This window comes from Microtus oregoni, unplaced genomic scaffold, assembly GCF_018167655.1.
Source record: "Microtus oregoni isolate MIOR12 unplaced genomic scaffold, Mior012 000057F_ref0000458, whole genome shotgun sequence".
NCBI classification, from domain to species: Eukaryota; Metazoa; Chordata; class Mammalia; order Rodentia; family Cricetidae; genus Microtus; species Microtus oregoni.
The window spans coordinates 22432-34768 of NW_024543833.1; the positions used below are offsets into that span (position 1 = coordinate 22432).

The 12337-nt window shown below is 47.5% G+C and overlaps 1 protein-coding gene across 2 annotated transcripts in view; it reads right to left on the reverse strand.

Annotated features, from left to right (window-relative positions):
- Nucleotides 1–12337, reverse strand: part of LOC121438837 (alpha-2,8-sialyltransferase 8E-like) — a 51436-nt gene that overhangs the window by 21642 nt on the left and 17457 nt on the right. Inside the window, exon 2 of one of the 2 annotated variants that reach the window (XM_041639309.1) lies at nucleotides 5541–5648. The exons of the other annotated variant lie outside the window; for it this stretch is intronic. Within the exon in view, the coding sequence (XP_041495243.1) occupies nucleotides 5541–5648 (108 nt within the window). The remainder of the gene's footprint in view (nucleotides 1–5540; nucleotides 5649–12337) is intronic. 2 annotated transcript variants of the gene reach the window in all.

Sequence of the window (12337 nt, forward strand, 5' to 3'; positions counted from 1 at the left end):
TTAATTAAAAAAAGGAATTTATTTCAGCCTCCAGTTTCCATTCTTTTTTTTTCTTTTTTTTTTTTTTGTTAAAAATTTCCGCCTCCTCCCTGCCTCCCTTTTCCCTCCCCCTCCCCCCACTCTCCCCACCCCACTCCTCTCCCCCTCCCTCTCCTGTCCGAAGAGCAGTCAGGGTTCCCTGCCCTGTGGGAAGTTCAAGGTCCTCCTGCCTCCATCCAGATCTAGGAAGGTGAGCATCCAAACAGGCTAGGCTCCCACAAAGCCAGTACATGCAGTAGGATCAAAACCCAGTGCCATTGTCCTTGGCTTCTCAGCAGCCCTCATTGTCCACCATATTCAGAGAGTCTGGTTTTATCCCATGCTTTTTTAGTCCCTGCCCAGCTGGCCTTGGTGAGCTCCCAATAGATCAGCCCCACTGTCTCAGTGGGTGGGTGCCCCCCCCTCGCGGTCTTGACTTCCTTGCTCATGTTCTCCCTCCTTCTGTTCCTCATTTGGACCTTGGGAGCTCAGTCCATTGCTCCAATGTGGGTCTCTGTCTCTATCTCCATCCATCACCTCTTCTTTCCTCCTCTGGCCATGCTGTTAGAATGGAGAGCCAAGGCTGGAATAGATGCCAAGAGGCACCAATGAGGTCAGGCTGCACCTGGGGCTCAAGGGTCAAGAAGGTCCCAAAATGCCTGCATAGGTACCAGCCCACATCTTCATGGTGAGAGGCTCTTTAGGATTCAGGGTGTCTGAAAAAGCTCCAAAGCACGTATGTGCACTTTCCAAGAAAGCCCATGTGTGCAACAGCAGAAACTGCCTCCAGGGCAGGCACAGCTTACGGAAGGCAGACTTAAAGGGAAGTCAGTTGTGCTGGGCTATCGGGGAGACCAAAGGCGGAGATGGTAGAGGGGGTTATTGGCAGGCAGACAGGGCCATCATGTAGAACAGAGGACAAGCACAGCACAGAAGCCCTTGTGCTGTAGCTCTAGGCTAGGCTGTCAGCCCTGGGTGATGGACAGTTCCTGGAATAGGGGAGGGGAGTTTCTCCTGCCTTAGCTGCCCTCAGCACTGTTTGACTTGGGGGTATCTTTACCTGAGATGCTATGAGGCTATCTTGGGTTTTTTTTTTCTTTTCCATATGAAGTTGAGTACTGTTCTTTCGAGGTCTGTGAAGAATTTTGCTGGGCTTTTGGTGGGCATTGCATTGTAGATTGCTTTTGGTAATATTGCCATTTTTACTATGTAATTCTGCCTACCCAAGAGCATGGGAGATCTTTCCACTTTCTGGTGTCTTCTTCAATTTCTTTCTTCAAAGATTTAAAGTTCTTGTCATACAAGTCTTCCACTTGTTTGGTTAGAGTTACTCTGAGATACTTTATGCTATTTTTGGCTATTGTGAAGGGTGTTGTTTCTCTGATTTCTTTCCCAGTCCTCTTATCACCTGTGTACAGGAGGGCTACTGATTTTTTTTTTTGAGTTAATCGAGATAGCATGAGGAAGTGGATGCAATGTTGTCCACCCTGTAGACAAAGTGGGCAATCACCAAGGAGACAGCTACCCTTCCCAGAGAAGCTACTGAGCAGGAAGGCAGGTCAGACTAGAAGAGCCAAGGCATTCAGTTGGCCAGAAAGAGGCCAGGGCTCTGCCCTACTGCCCTGAATCTCCTTATCCATTGCCAGGTGCGGGGATATCCGGCAGGGTTTCTCACTCAGTTACCACAGACATATAACTTATCTTCACTGACTCTTCTCTGCTTTTTACACCCCTCTCCCCAACTTTCAATTTCCCCTTTTCTCTCCAGGATCCCAGAACCCTCAGGCCACACATCCATCTATCTGCTCTTCTCAAGAGAGAATCTTGGTTAGTTCCAACCTGGAAGGAGAGCACTGGGAGACAGGGTTGAATCCAAGGCCTAATCTGGAAACAGAGGGACTGGAGTTCGTTCTCTTACCATAGCCTCTGTTTCTCGGTCAGCTCATCCTCTTATGCTGTCACCATCTACTGAGTTTCTGCTGCAACAGGTGCCACCATGTTCTTATTGAGAACTGTAAGAGAGCTCACAACCACACCCAGCTGAAGGGATGAAAGCATGAATTCATACTCTGAACACGGGAGCTGTCCTCAAAGACTTTCCTACTTGGTCTAAATGCTCGTTTAACGTTGTTGGTTAACAATTACTCCATTCTACTCGTTAAAGCAGCTCCCCTAAGGATGCTTACAGGCAAAATGTCATAGAATTGACTTGAACTCCATAAAGCTGGACATGAATGCATTTGTATAACACACTCTCCAGCTCAGCCCGGGTTCAGAGATTGTCTACCAGACCTGACCATAGCCTTGACGAGCATTATCAGCCAGGATTTTCTTTGAGGCTCTGTTTGGAATTTTTCAGACTGGCTCTTTCTCCTCGTGGCTCCTGCTTGAACAGGGACTAGAAACTGTTGGCTGGTGCTCCTCTTTATCCTCTGGTTATATTTGGCTTCTCCTGACTTCCTTTCCAACCCTATTAATAATAAAATGCTAACAGGCAGCACCACACTTCCACATACCACACAACTATAGGGCGTAAAATATGGCAAGCACTGAATTATTCAGTAGGTGAATAATACCACGAAGATATGCTATATCCCAGATACAAAGCTGTTAGCTGGGATGACGTATATGACATCTGTCCTTGTGAAGCTCTCCCTGGCGGCTGCATATCTGCTGCCAGGAGCTATCCAGTCCATCTTAAAGAAGGCACAAGCTGCCCTGTCAGCCACGTGAAAAACCTCCCAGATGCAGCCTTTTCCAGTTATGTTCCTTGTTCTTCCCACGTTTGAGAACCACACGCGCTATGTGCAGTCTTTCACACGTGGGGCCGCCAGTAAGCCAACTGCTGTGCACAGGTCGGATGTCAAAGCTAGCTCCATCCAATTCCTACCCTCCTGGTTATCACACATCGTGGCTCTGACCCTCACAAAGAAGCAGCTGAGGGATTTCGTTTCCATCATTTTGTGCCCATTCTTGCCATCCGTTTTCCATCAGCAAAGTCAACACCTGGCACACATGGAAAAAATGTGTGGTAAGAGACTCAAAAACAAGACCACTACTATTTGATAAGAGCCACCTTGTCAGCCTCTGGGAAATCTATTCTTAACTATGTGTGGCTCACAGTTATTCTAGGAGAGCCACACCTTACAAATGGCTTCAGCTTTGTATTGAGTCTTGTATTAAATAAAAATCCAAGCGGTACAACTGGCTTATACTTTCTAAATAAACTTTCTTTTAGGAAAAGAAGGAAGTTGAGACTTAAAATTGAAATTGTTCCAAACAATTTGGGGTTGTGTGGTCAAGACACTTATTCTGTGACCAAAGGGTTTCTTGGTCACACGGCAGCTCTCCAAAAGGAACTCGGTTGCGAGGTAACATTGCTGAATAAAGAGCTTCTGAATTCCAGAAGGAATAGACTTGAGCAGGGTCTCCACACCTGAGGAGGCTCAGATGATGGGAAAGGGAGGATCTGAGTTATAAAGTGGAGGAGAGAGAAATAAAGAACAAGGAGATGAAAAAGGAAGAAGAATAAATGTGAGTCAAGAAAGGCAACAGAAAGCAAGAGAAAGGCAGTGGCTTCATATAAGGAGAGGGGAGGGGAGGGAAGGAGGAAAAGGAGAATGGGGGAGAAGGGAGGAGGAGGGGAGGGGGAGGGACATTACTGAGGACAGGGACAGAGAAGATGCTGGCAGTTGGGAAGTTTAGGGACGGACCTTGTGTTTTTGCTCAAAACTTTGGAACAGTAAAGATGAGATGACATTGTCAGAAACCAAGTGGACAGGTGTTCTGAGATAGGCAGGGTGGCCTGCATTGGACAACATGACTATACACATGGCCAGGCCTCAAGGGTCTGACGCTGGTCTCTTGGGACTATAGTTCTTCCTGTGTAAGTACATCCCATGGGCCCCTGGGATGCCACGGTACAGTGAGTGGTTAATTGTTGATTTTCTAAGTATTTTTATGAAGTCTTTGAAAATTCATACATGCATACAATGTGCTTTGATCACAGTTACTCCTCATTCCTCCCATCTTCCTCCTACCCAGCCCCACCTCATTTCCTGCCCCTTTTCAGTTTACACCCTTCTGGGTCCAAGCAGTGTTACAATACATGCATGGAGATGCACCACCCGCTGGAGAACAGCAGACCCAGGGACCACTCTCCTAAGGAAAGCTGACTCTCTCTCCCAGAGAAATCACCAACTGCTAATAGCTCCTCAGCTAGAAGTGGGGGCTCATGAGCCTCCCCGCCTCCATGGGGGAACATTCACTGGCTTGAGCATGTCTAGGTCTTTCTTGTACAGGCAAGCACAGCTATGAGCTTGTGTGTACAGTAGTCCTGCAATGTCCCAGAGTCACTGTCTCATCCTGGTCTTTCCCGACCTCTGACTCCTGCGATCCTTCCACCCGTCTTCTTTTGATGGTCGCTGAGGGGTAAGTGTGTGATACCCGGCCTGTGGTTGAGCCCTCCACAGACACTTCTTCTCTGCCCTCTGAACAGGTGTGAGCATCTACATTAACCACCATTCCTGCACAGGAAAGTTCTCCCAAGAGAGCTGAGAGCCGCGCGGCTCTATGGGTATATACGTTGTTAGACGACAGTTGGATGCTATTTCCATTTAGCATAATAACAATAGTAGATCCATTGCTGGTGCCTATAAGCTCCCCAGCTGGGGGCTCTTGATCAGATTTACAGCACCAACAGTATGGTGCATGTATTCTCATGAATGGTTGATCTTCTGTTGCGGGAGGTCCTCCCAATCCTCCAGCCTATAGCTGCTGAGATACCAGCCCATTGGGGCGTGGTCTCTCTCCCTTTAAAAAAGCGGCCACTTCCCTCTCCTCTCTCTCCAAACACAAAAAGCATCTGGTCTTGTCCACCCAATTTCTCCTCACAAAGGATGTGTTCACCTATGAATATTCTTTTATGCACCCAACAAGCACCCTAGCACTCCTCCCATGGAGGCAGAAGACCCCTTAGTTACTGAATTTCACCTTAAATGTTGCAACAGACCAAGAGGAAATAAACAGGGGAAGATGAAATGAATGTCACAGCACAGTGTTTTCTTGAAAAAAGCAACTCTGCCCCAGCCCTGGGAATCCTCCATATCCAGGCAGTGAACTTGAAAGCAATAGGGAACTTCTGCCCAGTATCCACTCCCTGAGGCCACCACACCCTCCTCCACTCACAAGCATTCACCACCTCAAGTCTGGAATCTCTGCTGTGTAGACAAGGCTCTTGCTCCCACCTACAAATGAAGGCTGAAACTCAGAGCTCCCTTCCCACTCTACCCAGAAGGCCAGTGTCTCCACAGTGTTATGGCGAGGTCCTATCCCTCATCCCTCATATCCAATCCACCCCTTGAGTAAAGGACACGGGAAGACCCCAAATACAAGGAGCTATGAAAAGGAAAAGCGAGTCACTCCTCCCTTGAGGCAGCTCTAGGGACAGGCAATGGGGTACAGACTGCAGAGTCCCGTCCCTTTGGGCTTTCCCTTCCCCCACCATTCACTGGGGTCTGTACCTGGATCTGTAGTCACTGATGTTCGGCTCTGTTGAGCTGTTGCTGTCATTAAAGAGCCCAGTCCAATTGGCCTGCTGGTCGCCCCTCTGCCAATCAAATTGGAAGCCTCTGGCAAAAGAATGAGGCAATGGATATATACACTCATATGTTAGGTTAGGCTTGTCTAAGAGCCACATTCTGTCGCTATAACCATGCGATACAATTCTTTGATTATAGACCAGAAGAAGAAGAAGGTGACAGTTCCATTCATGGGTATGATGGTGGGAAGCATGGCCCTCCGTGCCCTTGGTGACAGTTCCATTCATGGGGATGATGGTGGCGAATCATGGCCCTCTGTACCATCTTTACTGCATCCTTCCCGTACTCCATCGTTTTCACATTTTACAGGCAGGAAAACTGAGGCTTACCGAGACAAAAGTCACAGGGCTCTTCTACCTCCTCTCTGGTGCCCTCCCTTAATTCCTGTTTCTAGAGACTCAGCTGAGAAGAATTCTATCACCAGTACTGTGCCAGACAAAACTTCAAAGATTTTAATACCCATGTGAGGATCCCACTTTTTGTTTAAGAGGATGGACTTTGCACATTTGTATCCAGTCCCTCGCAAACCTGAGGATGATGGCAGCCAAGCAATGAGTCAGAACATAAACATGGGGAGGAGGCAGCCGAAGGGACCAGAAACAATACTAAAAGACAGCAAGCAGATGGGCAACTGACTCGGGTCAGAGACAACAGCATCCTGATGGCCTTCAAGAAGTAGATCCATTCCCAGGACATGACTCCAGAAGGGGCAGGAATGAAGAGGGCCAGGGCATACAGGTGGGCATGTGAGATGGTACCCAAAGCAGGAGGACTGAGTTTAGGCACCCTCCCCTACATGTGTGTACATGCAAACCCTCACATACCAGGTCCCTGTCCCACATTCCCCACAGACAGCCGTCAGCTTGCTCCTGGGGAAGTTGGCTCATGGAGGAGTACTGTAGCCAAAGTTGCCAGTGCCTCAGAGCCTGCCTGGGAGCTGAAGAATCCTGGCGGTGCACTACCCAACCCGAACCTCTGGTCTTGTGAGCACTGTGACTCTCATAAGGGAAACTGACCAGCTTCTAAAATGCTGAAGAAGAAAAGGGGGCACCCTCTTAAGAACCTTGGGACAAACTTTCTCCAGCTAGCACTGTGAACACCTGAGGTTGAAGAACCCTTTGTTGTGGAACTGTCCTGTGCTGCAGAAGGTGTTGAATGATGTCCCCAGCTCTGTCAGTTGTATCTGGCCTTTAGCTTGCCTGTTATGATTATCAAAGTGTCTCCAGATGTCAATGATTCCTGGAAACAAACTCACCCTTACTGGGAACCACTGCTATACAACAATGCATAGTATTTCCAAAGCCCTTAGCAACTGCCTGGCCCTTACGTATGAGGAAACGAGTGACCACTTCTGATAAAGGAAGCTTGAAATTCAAAGTCAGAACAGAATTAAGAAGGAAGGAAAAGGGGAGCTGTGGGTAGAGGGAAGAGGAGAGAGATGAAAAACTGGGGTAAATAGTTAATAAAATTATTAATAAGTAGCCTCTTAACTACGGGATGGGGAGAGCGGATGGTTTTTGGAGTTGTTCCATCCATACTCCTCCAATTGACTGGTGACCTCAGTCAGTTCTCTGCACTTCTTGTGGTCTCTGTCCCCATATTTCAAATGAAGAAACAGCCTAGGATGTCTCTGGCATCTTTGAGTGAAAGTTCAGCTCTTGTTACCATTCAGCTTGCTGAGGTCAGTTTTTCTCTATTCAGATGGAAATCCCCAGAAGACAAAGAATTGGTAGGCCTGGGCCCTTGAGCACCAAAGGCTGAGGATCCTGGAATGGCAGATTCAGATGCTTGTAGCTCTTAAACCCTGAGACCAGAGGCTTGTGGCTCCAGCTTCTAGAAGATGGAGGCTTACAGTTCTGGGTGCTCCAGTCATAGGCTTACTGCTCCTGGCCTCACCTAGCAGCATCTGTTGGGTTATTAGCAGCTGTAGTAATAGCACTCAGCACCTGCCTATGCCACAGTCCCCCAGGGCGCTGGAACCCTGAGCCCTCAACAGCACCTGTAAAGTTCTCAAGCCTCGTGTGTCAAGACCCTTGGGCCTTTGAGCCTTGGAAGTAACTGGAGCCCAAAGTCTGCTATAGAGCCTTCAGTCTTCTGCTTGCTTCTCCTTCTTCTCTGTCTCTAAGCTTTCACCATCACTGACTACCTCTGCCCACTACAGGAGGTGCTCAAACTCATGCTTGACCTCTTCAGCCACCTTCTTACTGCTATTGCTACTGCCACAGCTGCTGCAACAGCTGCCATCATTATCATAGCCATGGCCACCACGGCCCACTCCTCACATTATCAATTCAGCCTGTCCTATCCTAAAGACCACAAATAAATAAGAGTAGACCACTTAAGGACATCTTTTATTGGAACTAATGGTGCAACACAAGAAGGCAGAACACAGAAGACTCTCTTGCTGACTCAAAAAGTACAGGGCACAGCCTAGTAATGGTGCCACACTCAGAAGGGGTGTGGCATGCAAACATGGGATTGTACTTTGCACCAATAACATCACACCTTCCAGTTTCTCCTAGATCAATCACAATCCTTCCTGAGAACTAATCACAAATCATGTATAGGTACAACTGGTATCTGCCAACCGCAGGCTTTTTACACTGGGGTGTACTGTTCCTCATTCTACCTGTTGAAGGCAGGGCAGAGAACTCTGCAGCTACAGTTCAGGATGGAGCTTCAAGCCTGGTCATCTGGAAATCACTGAGGCCTGGAATGGGCAGAGTAAGTTCTCCAGTGTTGCCCTAGACTGGAGTAGATGTAACTGGAAGACACTTTCCTGAACATTCTAGCTACCAGTCATGGATGAAAGTGTTGCTTATGGCAGGAGTGGAGTTTCTCGAAGGTGTCCCTCAAGTATTCAAAGCCACCAGGATACCATAAAACAACCCAGTAGGTCACTTGAAGAGGAGCTTCTGAGCTGACTGCTTGCTGCTCAACATAAGGGAAGTTCATCATCTGTCAGTCAAGGAGGGTAAATGACTGACTTCCCACAATTTTGCTCATTCACAAGGGGACAAAAATTAAAGCACACTCACAATAAAGACCTAGAAAATACAGAGTATTTTCAGTCTAGCAGTGCTGAATACCCAACTATAAACCTTTAAGGAAAATCGGGCCCCTTGGATCTGCTAATTCCAGTGCCTACTATCTCCCTCCTTGGGAGTCCTGCTCACCTGTCACAAGCAGGCTGACCCACCTCCTAGCCAAGTCTGGTCTGAGTCCTCTTGGGACCTTACTAATGGATAGCTGTATACACAAAGTTCTCACTCTTCTCATGCTTTACTGAATGGCTGTTGCTGCCTTTCATCCTCTCAAGCCTCCACAGCGGAGAGAGCTTAGCCTGGAAGAGGAACAGGCAAGGTCCCTGAAACCAAGGCAGAAGAATGTCCATCTAGTTGCCAGGCTCTTTAGAAAAGAACAGCAATCCACCGTGGTCTGACCCTACAGCTGTACATCGATGTGTTTGTTGAAGTGATTGTGTGTTCTTTGCTCTTTAAGAAATCATGAGGTATGTGTCAACTTATGGGTGTGGTTTGCGCAGGGGAGGGGCTTTGCTGAGCCCTATCAAGAACAAGGACCACAGATGCAGGCTGCCTCACCATCTTCAGTTACAGATGAAAACCTTGAATCCCAGAGAGCTTTAGTCACATGCCCAAGAGCCCGAGGCTAACAAGTGGGCAAGACCACTGCCCAGGACTGACTTTAAAAACTCTTATTTCTAAAAGCCCTAACCAAAACTACCCATAGACAAGGAAGACCTTTCAACCTGAGATTTTGTCAGCTAGTTGGTTATGCTGGTTAGTTTGTCAACTTGACAGAAGCTAAGGTCATTTGGGAAGAGGGAAGCTCAGTTGAGAAAATACTTCATTAGATTGCCCTGTTAGAGAACCTGTGGGGTATTTTCTTCAGTAGGATTGACGGCGAGGGCCCATACTACTGTCGCTAGTGCCATTTCTAGGCAGATAAGTTGTCTTGGGTTATATCAGAAAACAGGCTGAGCAAGCTATGGAGAGCAAGTTTCTTAGGGTTTCTATTGTTGGGATGAAATACCACAACCAGCAAGTTGGGGAGGAAACAATTTATTTGGCTTATACTTCTACATTGTCATTCATCACTGAAGGAAGTCAGGACAGGAACTCAAGCAGGGCAGGAACCTGGAGGCAGCAGCTGATGCATAGGTCATGGACAGGTGCTGCTTACTGGCTTGCTCCTCATGGCTTGCTCGGCCTGCTTTCTTATTAAAACCAGGAACACCAGCCCACAGATGACACCATCCCCACCAACCCCTAATTAAGAAAAAGCCTTACAGATAGACCGTATGGAGACATTTTCTCAGTTGAAGTTTCCTCCTTTCAGATGACTCTAGCTTGTGTCTAGTTGACATAAAGCTAACCACGACAATTGATCCCTTGTCAACTTGACCCAAAAACATATCACTGTTAAAGTCATCACCTTTCCTTTCTTGTTCATCCCCAAGATCACACATTAATATAAACATCACAATATAAAACATTCTACAAACTTAAAAAGTCCCACAGTCTCTACAAATTCAAACACTGAAATTCAGTCTATTTAAAAATCTAAAGTCTCTTTTAAAACCTAAAATCCATTTTAAATTCAGTCTCTCGACTGTGGGTTCCTGTAAAATAAGTTAAATACTTTCTTGTTTCAAGAGGAAAGAGCCAGGACACAGCCACAGTCTGGACAAAGCAAAATCAAACTCCGAAAGTCTCCAATTATCTGGGATTCACTCGTGATCTTTGGGGATCCTCCAAGGGGCTTGGGTCACTTCTCCTGTTCTGCCCTCTGAAGCACACACAGCTTGTTTCTAAGGCTCTGGATGGCTCCACTCCAAAACTGTTACTGACTGTTCTTGGTGGCTGTTCCATGGTACTGGCATCTCCAAAATGCTGTGTTCTCTGTGGCAACTGGGCTGCACTTTCACCAACAGCTTCTCTTGGGCTGTTTTCACAATACAAAGCCTCAACTTCTCTCATTACCCCTTCAGCTGTGCGCCTTCAATGGCCTCTCCAGGCTGCGCACAGTGCCAACCACAGCTGTTTTTCATGACCCCCTCAGGCCTTCAGAAGCAGCACTATGTGGTGACTCCTACACAACAAAGTTCTGCTGCCAGCACAAGGTTCACCTCTGGACACAGCCTCTGGGTGTTGACTCTCAGGAAACGCTTCGCAGGGGATTTCACTCAGTGACGCTGGTCTCTTCTTAACCACCTCTAATCTCTTAGCTCCAGCCGACCAGCATCCATTACCCCAGTAACGCAAAGGCTTCACTTTCGTAGTTCTGGTCTTTCATTTGTCACAGCTGATTCTTCAGCTCCAGCCAACCAGACACCGTACAGTCTTCACCTAAAAGGCCTGATGGAGTCTTCGTTTCCCTCTGAAACTCCACAAGCCAGGCCTCCATCCTCTGCACTGCTCTCAACGTTCTTATCTTCCAGGCTCCCACAGAACATCCTACAAACCTCTTAACGCTCAGTGGCTTTTCCAGTCCAAAGTCCTTGCACAATCCTCCCCATAACATGGTCAGATCTGTCACAGCAACACTCCACAACCCTGGTACCAATTTCTGCCTTAGTTAGGGTTTCTTCTGCTGTGATGAAACACTTTGACCAAAGGCAAGTTGGGGAGGAAAGGATTTATTTGACTTACATGTTCACATCATAGTGCATCACTATGCACTAAAGGAAGTCAGGATAAGAACTCAAACAGGGAAGGAACCTGGAGGCCAGAGCTGATGTAGAGGCAGTGGAGAGGTGCTGCTTACTGGCTTGCTCCTCATGGCTTGCTCAGTCTGCTTTCCTATAGAACCCAGGATGGCCAGCCCAGATAGCACCACACACAATGGACTTGGTCCTCCCCATCAATTACTTATTAAGAAAATGCCCTACAGGCTGTCTACAGCCAAATCTTACGGAGGTATTTTCTCAAATGAGTTTCCCTCCTTTTAGATGACTCTAGCTTGTGTTAAGTTGGCATGAAACTAGCCAGGACAGCAGGCTAGCAAGTAGTGCTCCCCCATGGCCTCTACTTCAGCCCCTGCCTCGGCGTTTCTACTTGAGTTCCTATCCTGACATCACTCAATGATGGACAGTGATGTGCAAGTGCAAGTCAAATAAACCCTTCCTTCCCCGTTTCTTTTGGTCATGGTCTTTATTACAGCAGCAGAAAGCCAATGAGGACACTGATTTACATGTATAGTTAAAGAGTCTGGGGAGAAGAAAAGCTTTCCCACGGACTGCTCAAAAGGTCAGCTAGGCACACTGTTACCTTCCCACCCACAGAACAGGGCCTCTCCCAGAGTTATGCAAAGATCAACAGACAGTCACTAAGTGCAAGGTCTGGGCAGCAGATGGGGTGCTAGCTATAAATTAAATGGAGAAAAGCAGGCTACCAAAGAGGGTGTGTGTCTTAGGGTTTCTACAGCTGTGAAGAGACACCATGAGCTTGGCAACTCTTATAAAGGAACACAATTAACTGAGCTAGCTTACAGTGTCCATTATCATCATGACAGGTGGCATGCAGGCAGACATGGTGCTGGAGAAGGAGCTGAGAGTTCTACATCTTGATCTGCAGGCAACAGGAAGTGAACTGTGTGCCACACCAAATGTAACTTGAACATAGGAGACCTCAAAGCCTGCCCCCACAGTGACACACTTCCCCCAGCCACACCTACTCCAGCAAAGCCACAGTTCCTAA